Raw genomic sequence first — 15,232 nt, forward strand, 5'->3', positions numbered from 1 at the left:
GCTTAAATATGCCCTTTAATGGTGTATTTTCCTTCAACCGTGAGCTCAATAAATTAGTTCCCCCTTAGAGGAATGGATTCTGTGGTTGCCGGTTGGATTGGCATGGTTTGTTCAAGTAAAATGCATTCAGTTTAATTTTATCAATCACTGTTGTTCTGTGACTCCTAATAAACGTGGAAAGACCTTTTCAAATCAGTATAATAACTCATTATCATCACTAGTTATTCTATATTTACAATCAATTATAAAATAAATTGTGACATCTGGGAATATACACACAGTTAACTCTTTTTTCTTATTGGAAGGGCTGTCCTAATAGAAAGAGATGACAAAATGTACAACACATTTTGAACGATTTGTGTTCTTCACAACATGTGAGGTGTGCTGGAAAATAACACACTTATACTGGTACATTTAAAACAGAATACTGTGATACCTTTGATGATGCCTTTCTCCTGTAGAGTCTTCATAGAAGGCCGCCTTGAGATGAACTTTTTGAGTCTGTTCTTCACCCCAATCTTATCAGCACTGTCCGACATGCTGTAGGTGAGCTTGGAAGACTTGAAAACTTGTCAGGAACACACAGACACACGGTTAAAATATGCCTTTACAATGTTCAGCCAGTAAAGTGGAGGTGGATAGCACGGTTCCCCTCATCTCTCTACCTGACCCTCGCTCTTTGCCTCTCTCTCTCTCTCGTTAGAGTCCCAGTGTTATTTATTAATTAGGCATCCTTCCAGGGGTCTCTCCCATGGCTGTCTTTTTCTATTATTCATTCCAATTGAACTTCTCCATGTCTAGAGGAATTCCCTGTCGTTTTTTTAAAGTCCGGGTGCTGCTTGTCATTCTAATAAAAACGAACACTGCTCCTCCCAAATGAATCAAATGACCTATTTTTGTCTACGGACTAGCTTTGCCATAAAAGAAACAAGTTGAATATATTTATTATATTACAGTTGGGTTAGACAGAGTTGCAAAGCAAATAATATTGTTGTCAGGTGATTGTATATCATTTCCTGAAAACATACAGTAGGACCTACAGTGGAAAAAAGCTATCCATGTTGCTTTCCAGTTTGTGTAAAGTACTGTCTTTTTCATGGGCATAAATTCACATGAACATGGCCTGAATCATACCCATAATGAAAGGTTCAAGCAGCTGGATATAAGAGACTGGATCTTGGCCTCTATGTCCCTGGCCCCTAATTAGAGATTTTAATATGCTCATCCAACATCAATATATTCGTCTCGCAGCGCTTAAGGTGATGAGATTGATTTGAACCAATGACAGAGATTAACATAATTGCTACTTGACATACTATGACATAATGTTAATTAGCATGTTCTTGTGTCATGTTCCTACAAGAGCCATAATTGAAATCAACAGTCCCACACACATTTTGGGCATATAAAAAGAAAAACACAAAAAAGTGCCACTAAAAATCAGGAAAGCTGTCAGACCTTATCACGTCGGTGGGTAAGGGAAACGAGCACACATACATTATGCAAATGTATGAGCAACCATTTCCCTGGAAAAGTTGTGTTTTGAGCAATTAAATCCCTACAGTAGCACAGATAAGAGACAACTTTTAATCAGCATACCTCCGAGTTCCAGCTTGTACTAACATGTCAAGAATTGTTTTGATTAGCAACTGTAGTAGAACTATAGTCGTTGAAGACAACTTACTGAGTGAGCGTCGGTGTTCAGGTTCCTTTGTGCAGGGGGAATCAGGTGCAGGTTTTGGCAGTGACCGTGTCTTGCTTGGCAACCCATGTCTGGGTAGGTACTCTGTGCTGTTTGCTCTCTGTATGCCAGGCTTGCCAGAGGCCTGTCCTCCAGCTCCTTTAGACTACATCAGAAAGGAGGTCACAACCTTTCAGATTCCAAGGGTAACTGGCTACATACAGTAACTCATCATTAACAGTCATTATTCAGTAGGTCTATGCGATTATCTGCACTACGTGGAACATACAATTATATGTTGGAGCTGATATATAGTCAATGATCTATGGAATTGTCTTGCTTTCATTTGGAGAAGCATGTTATGACTAAGCAATATTCTGAATGATTTAGTCATCATTTCAATATCCAAAAATCATAAACACTTCAGAAATGTTGAACTTCAGATACACCGTCTGTACGAAACAGGAAACTGCTTACCAAGTTGTCAGCTGTGCTTTTAATAGCATCATGCCATTTACATATTGTGGGGTAATTGTCAGCCTGGAGAAGGAACTCACTGCCAGAATTGGTTGTTATCTGGAACAGAGAATGCTCAAATTGACCTCAATAAAGGTAAAACAACAAACAGGCCTTAACCTAATGCATTCCCATGAAGCGGGGTATAATACATACCGAATAGCAAAGGTTAGAATTCATAATACCCTAAACTAACAATCAATATGTACATGTCCATGTCATTTTAATGACACCTACTGATCACCATGAGTTTATAAGACCATGCTCACTCCAGCATCAGCAGACTTTGTACTTGATACTCATTCCCTTAGTCTGTTGAGTCTTTTCAGCTATGTGCCTGTTAATATGTGTGCTCTCTGTGTTCGACAAGAAGCTCACGTTGTGCAGGGTGTGTGTGTGTGTGTGTGTGTGTGTGTGTGTGTGTGTGCCAAAAGAAGAGACAAATGCAGACTGTATTCTCAAGGGGGAAAACATAATTAGTGTGATACTTGTCATCTTAATATCAGGCCTGTTCTGCATCTCTGCAACAGTGTAGTAACAGCATTTGGCGCCGTCAAACAGGATAACTGTACTGTTAGTAAAAGTCTTTGAGAAACCATGACATCAAGGTCAGCATTGTCAAGTGTGGTTGATATTACAGCTGATTACATTTTGCTCATGTTTTGTAACGGAAATGGTAAAAATAACATAAAAGGAGAAAAAAAATGGTATTTCATACCATACATAACGATGATTATGTGTTAACTTGTTAACATGTTAACTTCCTAAATTGGTTACAATGTTGACAATTGTTCATCATTCATCTATGTGATAATTCCTTAGAGGAAGTATTTTTACCGTATGGAGTTTGGGATGTGAGTAACCTTTTCCCCTTCGTATATTAATATCTCTTTAATCCAGCATGAAAAGCCAGACCAGACTGTAATTATTTTTGTCACACGAAACCTTTTAACAAATTCTGAGGAGGAAATTTCATATTTTATCAACAACCATGCTTGCAAAGTCACTCGTAGCCTTGGGGAGTAGCATCTCACATCTTGCTGTCCCAATATTCCACTCATGCAATCATGGTTACCCTACATGGACCTTCAAAGTTTGGGACTATTGTGGAACTGACTTTTGTGACTTCCTTACAAAGCGTCAGGAGCAGTTAAGCAGCATGCTTTTGTGATGCCAGATAAAAACAGAGAATGGTTAGGGGCACAATCCTTGTCAGAGTGAGTTTGCCATCCCTCTTTTCTTGGGTTACAAGCATCTGAACAAGCATGTTTGCTCTGGAACATTGTTTTTCCTCGAGGCTTCCCCAGGACGTGTCAGTAATAGGCTCTGCAATCACGCTGCAATGTGGGGGACAGGTTACGGGGAGGCTCACTGGTGAATCTGAAAGTGCTCTCAAAACAATCACAAACCTTGGGCTCCGAGGATCTATTTTCTGTTCTCTAACATAAAGTATGTGTAATCAGATACACAAAACATTTAAAAATGCATATAGGAACTTGTGTAAAAAATGTTCAACCACTACCATGTACAGTACACCCTATAAATAACAACACAGATCAGTTGTGTTTGTATCACCTCTTCTCTCCATGATTAACTGGAACATACTGGACTTGGATAGGTTGTCTTATAACCCAAGTTAGATGTATTTGCATGAATTTTGCATTAGTTACAGTCTGTTCCTCTTATAAATGTTAGATGGTGGACACACTGAGCTCCCACTCTATTCCCACAGGGGACTGATCTAGCTACCTTCAACTGGGATGACTGTATGCATTGATGTTTCATTTTGCCATTCACAGCCCCTCGTAATTGTATAATTTGGCAGAAATGATTTACACCAGTGTGTCAGAGCTCTAGAATCAGAGTACGAGTTGATTTGAAGAATGAGTAACGCAACCTTTCACGTACATTATTAATATCAAATGGGAGATTTGCAAAGATGTTTAAGTTATGTGCCTGGATGTCAACTTCAAATGATAAGCCTAAAATCCTAGGCCTTGAAAGAGGAAACCAATATTAGTGACTGTTTATTAACTGGTCCCTACAACTTGGAATCTCTGTTGAAATCCAATGTGTTCATATCATGGTGAAGCTAGCCTACAATCCTCTTCATATTGGGGTTTAAGACTCAGGATTTATCACGTAGTCCATGGGATCCTCATACAGAAATGCATCCTGAACATTACATCCCTTTTCTCCTCCTGTCATCTTGGAAACAGAACCCTATTGAAATGTCTGGCTTACACCAAAGTATATCTGACTTCCTGATAAGGCAGACTCTTCCCTCTGAAGTTTAATCAAAAATTGAGAGCGAACTGCTTAAAAAATATATATGTATTTTTTAGGAGCATCTTAAAGATGCATTTAAGATTATCTGAAGCAGCGCAGAGAAATGACAGCGGACGCTTCGTGTCTATTCATTCAGTTAATGAAAAATGGAGATAAGCTCCTTCAACTAAATATGGCCCTACCCAGTCTCCATGTTCACATGTCAACTGTCCTAATCTGAGCCAGCACAAAAGGTACAGTGTGTAGGGCACCGCCTCTCAGGCTCATATTGAGCTGTAGGTTCGCTGGGACGACGCAAACTCCTTGGTATGCCATGATATTAATCCTGACGTGCACAGGCCTCTTGAACTAAGAGTTGGTGATTTTAATTAGCATGGTCATTTTATTCTCAGGCAAATGTTTGCTGGAGATGCTAATGTATGTGAAAGCAGATAGATCCCCCCCAAAGGCCCTTCATATCAACATGCTAGCTATAGTCCAAATGGAACACTACAGACAATGTAGGAGGTGCAGGCTAATGCAACACTCACATCCTGGTCCCCACATTCAAACAAAACACTAAAGGCAAACATATTAATTAATAAAGAAGGACTATGGGAAATAAAAATGTAATTATATAGTTTATACCACTGGTTAACATTGTTCTTTATAACCAACAGACCAATTGTTGGTTATTCATAGACTGTTATGAAATGTGAGGTATTATAGGAGATAATCAGCCTTGACAACGCAATGGAAATGCATTGTAAAATGACTACATATAAAGGGTATGACTTGACTTATATTCAGGGAATATATTCAGCTCATTGCCACGATACAAAAACAAAAGTCAAAAGTTTTATGTGTATTTTTAAGAAGTGAAATGCAGTTATAGTAACCAGTGCAAAGTAGTGTTTTGCTTTTAGAAATGAAAAAGAATATGAAATAAATCTTCTTTTTTTTCATCACATTTCTTAATAAAGAGGGTGTTGAATTTCTGGGCTATATTTTGACTGGAGCCATTAATATTTAAATATGCACAGCGGAGCAGAGAGGAGAGTGCCATTTGTGCCTTTACATTTGCATGTGGCTCTTAAATTAAACATTAATTGTGGTTCTTCATAAAGGAACAATGCAATGTTGAAGCATTCTACTTTGCCAAGTTAATTATTTCCAATTTGCAACAAAATATCTGTAGATGTGTCAAAACTGCGATGATAATCACAGAAAGAAAAGTTCTTAGAATAACAGTGGAAATAGTGTGAAATTAAAGAGTATCTAAGTGTTGGATGCTTTTTTATTTAGGTCTGACCTGAGCAGAATGTAAATCCTGCAATGTACTGCTGAGTTATCATAGGCCAAGGCGACAGTTGTCATAAGAATGTTCCATCATTTGCTGAAAATGTAATAAATCTCCACAATTCATAACCCACAAATTGCTTACTTCACTTCTCTTCGCTCCATGACCTGAACTCATCCCAAATGCTCAATCCTGGTGGCTCACATTTCTCCACATAAGAAAGGTATAACATTTAATACTGTGTGATGCATGTCTGGCTAGAATTAAGTCATGTGGTTTAACTGAAGTTCATTTCTAAGTTGTAATCTCCAAGGCAATCTGCTGTTGGGGGGTTTAAATCCTTCCACCGTACTGGCGATTAACATACTATATACTTTCACTGTTTCTCTGAAGAACCAAATTAATGCCCACTTCAATGTAAGCAGCTTTGAGGAAGAAGGGCCACACCACAAATACCTTTTCTACGCTCTGGGACTACCAGAGAGAGACTGTCATTTTAACGGATTAAGTCCTCGTCTCAAGTCTCCAGAGACCCAGTTCAGAGGGAGCATTACGAAGGTAACTTACAGCTACGCAATCAACGTAACGCAATGCCGATGCAATTTAAAAAACTATTATGTTTTCCACTTGTTTCCTTCCTTTGAATAAGAACACTGTGTTCCAGTGACCGAATGAAATACACAGATAAAAGCCTTTTTAAAATAAGGGGGGAGGGGGGGATTGCGTGCGAGAAAGTACCAGCTGAGAGAATGACATGGGGAACCTGACTACGTCTTGTAGGGGTCAGGCCTTAGATGACGGCTAGTGTTTCACAAGGTGACATTCTGTGTTAATCTGGGACTATTGCCAGCTGCCTTGCGACTCTGTTGTCATAAAGTATCTGTGTTTAAGGGTTACAGGGAAGAATCTTTCAAACGCTCACGTTGCTTTTTATAATTATTTTTTTTACATGGTTTGTGGAGAAAGAGACAAGATATAAAAATCACAGTGCCACTTTACTTCACAGCTTATAATAAATGTGTAATAACTTAGGAACAAAGTGGAGCTGTAACTATCCTTATTCCGAGCTGGGAGTAATGTGCTATCCATATGTATAAAAATACAACGCATGATGGTACTCTGGTACTCTCATTACAAACAAAATACATTACCATTATGTAAATAGATTGATATACAATGATCTTACGACCCCATTTGAAGCCCTAAGATCTTGCCATCCTCCTGGGCCAATTAGCCATAACACTTATCACAAAGTCACTCCGAAGCATATCAATCTGTGCGCATGGCCGTGAGGTACAGTGTGAAACGCCAGTTGTGATAACACTGTTAAAGAGCTCCAGACTCCCGCAGCTCTGACACCACGGAGACATGCATCGCTACAATATGGTGCATGTCTTAGTGGTGCGGTCTCTACCCTCCAGCCAGGAGGACAAGAAATGACAAGACAGGAGGTGGATGAAGCAGTAGCAGTGGAGAATGAAATGCAAGGATATGCTCATTATATAAAATGTGATTGCTCAAAATCAAACAAAATGTGGTATTATTCATTCATTGATCTGGATATTGCTATTATGGTCCTACAAACTTTTCCATTAACATTCTAGTAAAGGCAGTATTTTAAATAAACTAAGCTACTAGTTGATGGCCGATGCCAGCTTCTTTTTGGGTGTAGCCCTTTCCTGCAGTCAAATTACCATATCACCATCTAGTGGCTTCATGGGTGGAATGTTATTCATATTTTTCATAATTTCATCATTAATAAACATGAAAAAAAATATGCAGAAAATACAGTGTTTCTATGTGAAACGGTTTTGTTATATTTCAGTCTTCTGTGATGTATATATAGTGTAATGTTTGGATAAACTCCAAATTAAATACATTCAACTCTATATCTGACATGGTACAGGTGTCTCCCCCCCCCCCCCATAACCATGTCTGTGAGGTATATACTTTTCAAAGTAGATTTGTTTAAGACTAGCAAGGAACACTCTGTGTGAACCTGATTTAGCCCACAGCAGTAAAAGGTTAACCACAGGTCAATCTCCTAGACCTCACCAAAGTAGTGTTGGCTAGTACAAGTAAAGTCTGTGTCTGTGAGAGGCTACCTCTATATGTGTGTGATGTGGGATCCATTTTGGGAGCGAGCCACTCCTATTCACAATCGTAATCACGGCTGGTCATCAAGAAGCAATCAGGCACCGTGAGCTTTAAGACAGATGGCATTAAAGTAGTCAGGTCAGCAGCTTTGGACGATTACATCCTGGGATCAGGGGACCAGTAGGCACGGGATAAATCCTACTCCTACTGTACAAACTATAACCTGCTCTGACTATCTACTGTACTGATCTTTCAGTTGCTTTAAATAGTAAATACATTCATTTACATCGATCTGGTCCAGCTTTTTGATTTTATTTGCTCCACTCAAGATACAGCTCCTACACTTCAGGGCCTGGCTGATGCATAATGACGTGGAGGTGTTTAGTATCTCTGTGTTGGTGTAACAAGGGCCAAGCCAGTTGTAAAAGTCAATGCCTTTCATCTGACTGAACTTTAGAAAGGTTGAGGCGCGTACAGCAATCCAAAGATCAAAAACTGTGCTAACCTCAATGAACTTCTTCCGAAAAAATTAGGATGCCATCCTGACAGTATAATTCACCTTTAACACTCAGAAGGATGCTTCCTGAAGTGATTACGGGTCTTTCGCAAGAATATTAAACTTTCCTGTTGATTAGTCAAGACAAAGCAATGTTTTTAGAGTGGTGGCAGGTTAAAGCTCCTCCACTAAAATGGACTCATTATTTTCTAGCCCTGGGCTCTATTTCATCATCTTAGTTGTTTCTGTCTTCTCTCCATGGTTGTTGTTGAAGTCTGTTTTTCCACATCGTGACAATGAGAACGATGTTTGTCAGAGCAGAGAGGGTACAGGGGGCTCACAGCGAGAGTCGCCCAAAACTCCAAAGAATCAATTAGTGATGAGAGAAGGATGCTGGTGTTGACGTCTCTGTAGCTGCGGCCAGTGGGTTTAACCAGACGCCTTTGACACTACACTACTTTGTCTCTCTTTCTTCTGGTGGAGTTGACGCAATTTGGACTTTTCTGCTCCTTTTGTTATTTGCTTTTAACTCACTCACGCCAGACTCAAACACTGAAATATGCAGAAAAGCATGAAAAATGCATGACCACTTATTCAAAGTTGTGCTCCTTTTCATTTGTTGAGCAACGTCAGAGATACTTCTAGTTTTATTAGCCTCGTGGGATAGTTTTTGAGCCGTTAGCCCTTTTCAAACAGACTATCTGCTTTCATCAATGCTGAAAACAGTTAAAAAAAAACAAATCATGTTGAAATTCTTATGAATTGCTTTTGGTTATAAAGACAGTGTGCCAGGCATTTCCATTCAGTTTTGACATATTATTTTTAGTATATAATTTGGGGTGTGCTTACATTTGTCCTGTTAAACACAAGTTTGTAGTGGAAATGTGTTTTTTGCATATCCCAACCCCCTGAACCCCCCACAGGGAGTAGGGTCACAGTCACCATTGAACAGCACCGCTGAGGCAATTAGGGTTAAGTGCCTTGCTCAGATACAGATTTTTTATATATATTTATTATCTTGTCAGCTCCGGTCCTCAAACCAGCAACCTTTCAGTTACTGGCCCAACACTCTCACCTCAAGGCTACCTGCCATCCCTGGTATGACAGCTCAATATAGATAGACTGCAGTTTGGAATACAGAGTTCTGCTCATTGTGTCCGACTTTGATCGGACAATGTTAGCCTTATACAGCCTTATATATGGTCTGGTTTATGGTTCCCCAAGGTAAAGTACAAATAGTGAAGTTTAAACAATCTCTGTTCTTCAGTGAACCTGTTTGTATGTTTATACAATCTTATGTATCATAAGGCAGCTGTGTGACAAACAATGACATATCTCATATCTCATATTGCAGTCAAATATGTGTATTTCCTGTCAATCCTCATGCGATGTTTAACCTGAGACTGATGCAGATGCAGAAGTGACTTACTCTCAGCCTCAAAACAACCACATCACAATTGACCACAGTTTTCTCTGGTTTCTAACTATGTTTGTGTATGCATTCTTTCCGTGAGCATGGCACAAGATACGGGGGTCCCTCAGGTGTCAAAGGAATCCAAATACAAAGACCAGAGCTCCCTCCTTGTTTCTGCAAGGTTACGTTTCACTTTGTCAACCCTGGCTGTGTAACTGATAGCCTGATAAAAATGTAGCAGACATGAACCTTGCATTGTTTTAAGAATTTCCTATGTAGAGACTAAGTGAAGGTTATTCACAGTGTCTCGCTAAGCTGAAGTGTGGAGTAACCTTGAAGGAAAACAAAGTCCCTCCTTCCTTAAGCTCCTGGTAGGGCAATACTGAATCATGAAGAACAATGTCCATCTATTCATAAACACAAATTATGATATTGGTGAGTGAAGAGATAACGGGAAGGGTGAGTAACAGACTTGTGTCAAGTCTAAAAAGAAGCATGCAGCTGAATAAATACTGTGGGTGACAATGGCCTCAGTTAACACCCTCCTCCCATTCCCATCCTCTTTCCCCTGCTTGTGGAATATGGAAGACCTTTGTGTCACCAAACTTGTCACTCCTCCACAATGAGAAAAAGAAAGAAAAAAAGTGAATAAATAAACTGGGTAGATGAATAACATGAACACCTATTTCTGAACCATTTTCATCAACAACTTTTTCTAACACTTTTACTATTCCTTCAGCTGCCCTCGAGCCAAACCAGAGCTCTCTTCTAACCATGTTAATCCCCTTGCAGGACCCCCCATAAACTTATTGAACCACTTCCTCAGTCGATCACACATTCACTAAACTTTGAACTTTATAGATAAGAAAAACATACTTTTTTTTCAGGCGGGCATTGGCTTAGTGAGTCAGTTTCAGCTCTCCTCTATCCTTTTACCCACGACTTCCTCTAGAAAGAGCAGGTTGGCTGCTTCCTGCCTGCCAAGCAGCCATGTCACTGATCTGAAAAGCTACTGCGGGGAAAAACAGCTGGTGAGTACGGAGGTCTTAGAAAGTCAACGCTGACTGACTGAGAGGCACATTTCTCAGGGTCATGACCCTGTGATCTTCGGCTGGGTAGCCTGTTAATGACAACACTGTCCAGGGAGGACGCTTCCTTACTGGAATGTTCACAGAGAATGATAGTGATAGAGAGCTGAGCGGAAAATAAGGTTCGGCTTCATGCCTATTTGATTGCAGAATTTATTGAGCTGAGGCTCCTTGTCATATTTGGACATTTGATTGCGCTTCAAATCCATCGATATATCTTGTGCATTTGAAATGTTGGATTTGGAAGAAATACACTGAAATACACTGAGTGGACAAAACATTAAGAATCTTTTCATGACATAGACCGCTCAGGGGAATCCAGGTGAAAGCTGTGATCCCTTATTGATGTCACCTGTTAAATCCCTTTCAATCTGTGTAGATGAAGGGGAGGAGACAGGTTAAAGAAGGATTTCCATGGCCCAACGAATTGAGGCTGTTCTGAGGGCAAAAAGGTGTGCAACTCAATATTAGGAAGGTGTTCCTAATGTTTTGTACATTCAGTGTATATACTGATGCCATCAATCAAGGTTTAAAGTTGAGAGTCACATTTATGTCTGCAACCACTGGGTACTTTGCAGGAAATTTTAATTATTCCTTATCAAATCTCGTGAATGGCCTTTTGAGATCACCATTTTCAATAGTGCCAAACTCATCAAGTCTGTAAACCGGCCCTTAGTTTATGTGGTTCAATAGAGTAATTATGTTGTCATCGTCCTTGAAATATCATAGAAATTGGGATCTATCTGGAAGTCAGAGATATGGGGAGCGGAGATACTGTATAAGCGGGCTAACAAAACAAACATTTCTATTATATTTTTGTAATCGTATCTACCCATCTGACAGGCATATCTTTGTGAGGTATTTCTTCGATTATTGTATAAATCAGTCTCTGGAATGGTGCGAAATTAAAACTAACTTTCCGTACTAATTTTAACTGTAATCCTAGTGTTGATTGACAATGTTGTCAGAACTCAGAATAGCTTTGCGTCGGCATTACACACACTTTTCTGTCCACAGCACTTGGATTATTTAAGATTATGGTGTAATTCCCATTTTAATCTTCACTGCATTAAGATTTTGAGGCTGAAATACTATGCGGAAGAGTAGGGACCGGCAGCGATGAAGTGTCTTAAGCGTCTGATGAGATCGTGAAATCTGCTCTCATCCTCGTCCTTTTCTCCCGCTTATCACAGCATTTTTTTTTCTCATGAAAACTTGTGCTGCCACCGCCAATAAATTGATCATCAGTTTGCTTTGCTGGCTTAAGCTTTTATCAAAGAGTATCTTGAAAAGGCAAAAATAAGAGTACTGTGAAGTTCAAAGGCCTAATTCCCTACACTAAAGGCCATTGGGTCTGAGGAGACTAGATGTTGGCTTAACATCACCTTCAAATGCAATCTGACTCAATTGAAATGTCTTCTCTGAACAGGTGGTTGAAGCAACAAAAAATAATTTATGAAAATGTATCAAATATCTTATGTTGAGTCTATTATATACTGAAATGATCAAGGAAAGAGTGCATCCGAGAACATCCCATCATCATCAACTGAAACAGACAATTTGCAGGCTGCTCAGTTTTATTGTAAACTTGCTTGATCCTTGTATTCACGCAGAAACAAAATGGCCGTACCTGAACCACGTTCTTCCGGCTGGACCTCTCTGTTGTCCATTCAACCACTACCCCACAGAGATCCACCCCATCAGGGCTGCAGCCAGGTTTCTACAGACATATAAGAGGCAGAGTGGAGAGGTGTTTAGTGAATAAAGGTTACTATACTGAACAAAAATATAAACGCAACATGTGAAGTGTTTGTCCCATGTTTCATGAGCTGAAATAAAAGATCCCACAAAAATCTTATTTCTCTCAAATTTTGTGAACAAATGTGTTTACATCCCAGTTAGTGAGCATTTTTCCTTTGCCAAGATAATCCATCCACCTGACAGGTGTGGCACATCACAAAGCTGATTAAACAGCATGATCATTACACAGGTGCACTTTGTGCTGGGGACAATTAAATGCCACTCTAAAATGTGCAGTTTTGTCACACAACACAATGCCACAGATGTTTTGAGGGAGCTTGCAAATGGCATGCTGACCGCAGGAATGTCCTCCAGAGCTCTTTCCAGAGAATTGAATGCTCATTTCTCTGCCATAAGCCAAAAGTCGTTTTAGAGAATTGAGCAGTACGTCCAACTGGCCTCACAACTGCAAACTAAGTGGAACCACACCAGCCCAGGACCTCCACATCTGGCTTCTTCACCTGCGGAATAATCTGAGACCAGCTACCCATCTGATGAGAGACATCTGATGAAAATGTGGATTTGCAAAACTGAAGAATTTCTGCACAAACTGTCAGAAACCTCCTCAGGGAAGCTCAGCTGCTGCGTGCTCATCGTCCTCACCAGGGTCTTGACCTGAATGCTGTTCGGCGTTGTAACCAAGTTTAGTGGCCAAAGACTCACCTTCGATGGCCACTGGCATGCTGGAGGAGTGTGCTCTTCAGATTCATCGCGTTTTCAACTTGCAGATGGCGTGTATGGCATCGTGTGGGCGAGCGGTTTGCTGATGTCAACGTTGTGAACAGAGTGCCCCATGGTGGCAGTGGGGTTATGGTATGGGCAGGCATAAGTTACAGACAATAAAAACAATTACATGTCAATTTGATTGCACAGAAATACCCTGATGAGATCCTGAGGCCCATTGTCGAGTCATTCATCTGCCGCCATCTCCTCATGTTTCAGCATGATAATGCACAGCCCCATGTTGCAAGGATCTGTACACAATTCTTGGAAGCTGAAAATGTACGACAGCATGTTCCAGTTCCCACCCATACTCAGCAACTTCACACAGCCATCAAAGAGGAATGGGACAACATTACACAGGCCATAATCAACAGCCTGATCAACTCTATGTGAAGGAGATGCATGAGGCATATGCATGAGGCAAATGGTGGTCACACCAGATACTGACTGGTTTTCTGATCCATGACCCTACCTTTTTTAAAGTTATCTGTGACCAAAAGATGCATATCTGTATTCCCAGTCATGAGAAATCCATAGATTAGGGCCTAATGTATTTATTTCAACTTGACTGATTTCCCTATATGAATTTTGAAATTTTGTGTGTTGTGTTTGTGTAATGGCAGATTTCCTCTTCATCTGAAGAGGAGTAAGGATCGGACCAAGATGCAGAGTGGTAAGTGTTCATAACGATTTATTTAAAAAAACGAACTGAACCCTGAAATACAAAACAATATACGATGTGATGAAAACGAAAACCGAAACAGTACCATGTTGCCACAAAATACTCACACGGAGACAAACACCCACAAACCAACAGTGAAACCCAGGCTACCTAAGTATTATTCTCAATCAGAGACAACTAATGACACCTGCCTCTGACTGAGAACCATACCAGGCTGAACACAAAAACCAATATAGAAAAACAAACATAGACTGCCCACCCCAACTCACACCCTGACCATACTAAATAAAGACAAAACAAAGGAAATAAAGGTCAGAACGTGACAGTACCCTCCCCCCCAAAGGTGCGGACTCTGGCCGCAAAACCTGAACTTATAGGGGAGGGCCTGGGTGGGCATCTGTCCGCGGTGGCGGCTCTGGCGTGGGACGTGGACTCCACTTCACCCTAGTTTTAGTGCGCCTCTTAGCCCGCCTCCGTGGCCTCTTTGGAGCGGCGACCCTCGCTGCGGACCTTGGTTTGGGGACCCACGCCACGGGTCCCGAATCGACGGGAGACGCCGGCAGCGGCGGGCAACTCCGGCAGCGCCGGAGTGAAGTGCGGCTCTGGAGGCGCCTGGCTGGCTGGCGGGAGTCTCTGGCGGCGCCTGGCTGGCTGGCGGGAGACTCTGGCGGCGCCTGGCTGGCTGGCGGGAGACTCTGGCGGCGCCGGACAGGCGGGAGACTCTGGCGGCGCCGGACAGGCGGGAGACTCTGGCGGCGCCGGACAGGCGGGAGACTCTGGCGGCGCCGGACAGGCGGGAGACTCTGTAGGCAGCAAACGGAGAGACATCCTGGTGCGGAGGGCTGCCACCGGAGGGCTGGTGCGTGGAGGTGGCACTGGATAGACCGGACCGTGCAGGCGCACTGGATCTCTTGAGCACCGAGCCTGCCCAACCTTACCTGGTTGAATGCTCCTGGTAGCCAGGCCAGTGCGGCGAGGTGGAATAGCCCGCACTGGGCTGTGCTGGCGAACCCGGGGACACCTTGCGTAAGGCTGGTGCCATGTACGCCGGCCCGAGGAGACGCACTGGAGACCAAATGCGTAAAGCCGGCTTCATGGCACCTGGCTCGATGCCCACTCTAGCCCGGCCGATATGAGGAGCTGGAATGTACTGCACCGGGCTATGCA

General features: G+C 41.6%; 1 protein-coding gene across 7 annotated transcripts in view; it reads right to left on the reverse strand.

The window, feature by feature from the left end:
* The window catches only part of arhgap15 (Rho GTPase activating protein 15), a 52,517-nt gene that overhangs the window by 22,385 nt on the left and 14,900 nt on the right, over positions 1–15,232 (reverse strand). For all 7 annotated transcript variants that reach the window (XM_064944602.1, XM_064944601.1, XM_064944599.1 and 4 more), the window contains 4 exons: positions 12,491–12,580; positions 2,159–2,257; positions 1,685–1,847; positions 437–568 (listed from right to left, as the gene is read on the reverse strand). In XM_064944602.1, the coding sequence (XP_064800674.1) occupies positions 437–568; positions 1,685–1,847; positions 2,159–2,257; positions 12,491–12,580 (484 nt within the window). The remainder of the gene's footprint in view (positions 1–436; positions 569–1,684; positions 1,848–2,158; positions 2,258–12,490; positions 12,581–15,232) is intronic.

The sequence above is a fragment of the Oncorhynchus masou genome, chromosome 29, assembly GCF_036934945.1.
Source record: "Oncorhynchus masou masou isolate Uvic2021 chromosome 29, UVic_Omas_1.1, whole genome shotgun sequence".
Lineage (NCBI taxonomy): Eukaryota > Metazoa > Chordata > Actinopteri > Salmoniformes > Salmonidae > Oncorhynchus > Oncorhynchus masou.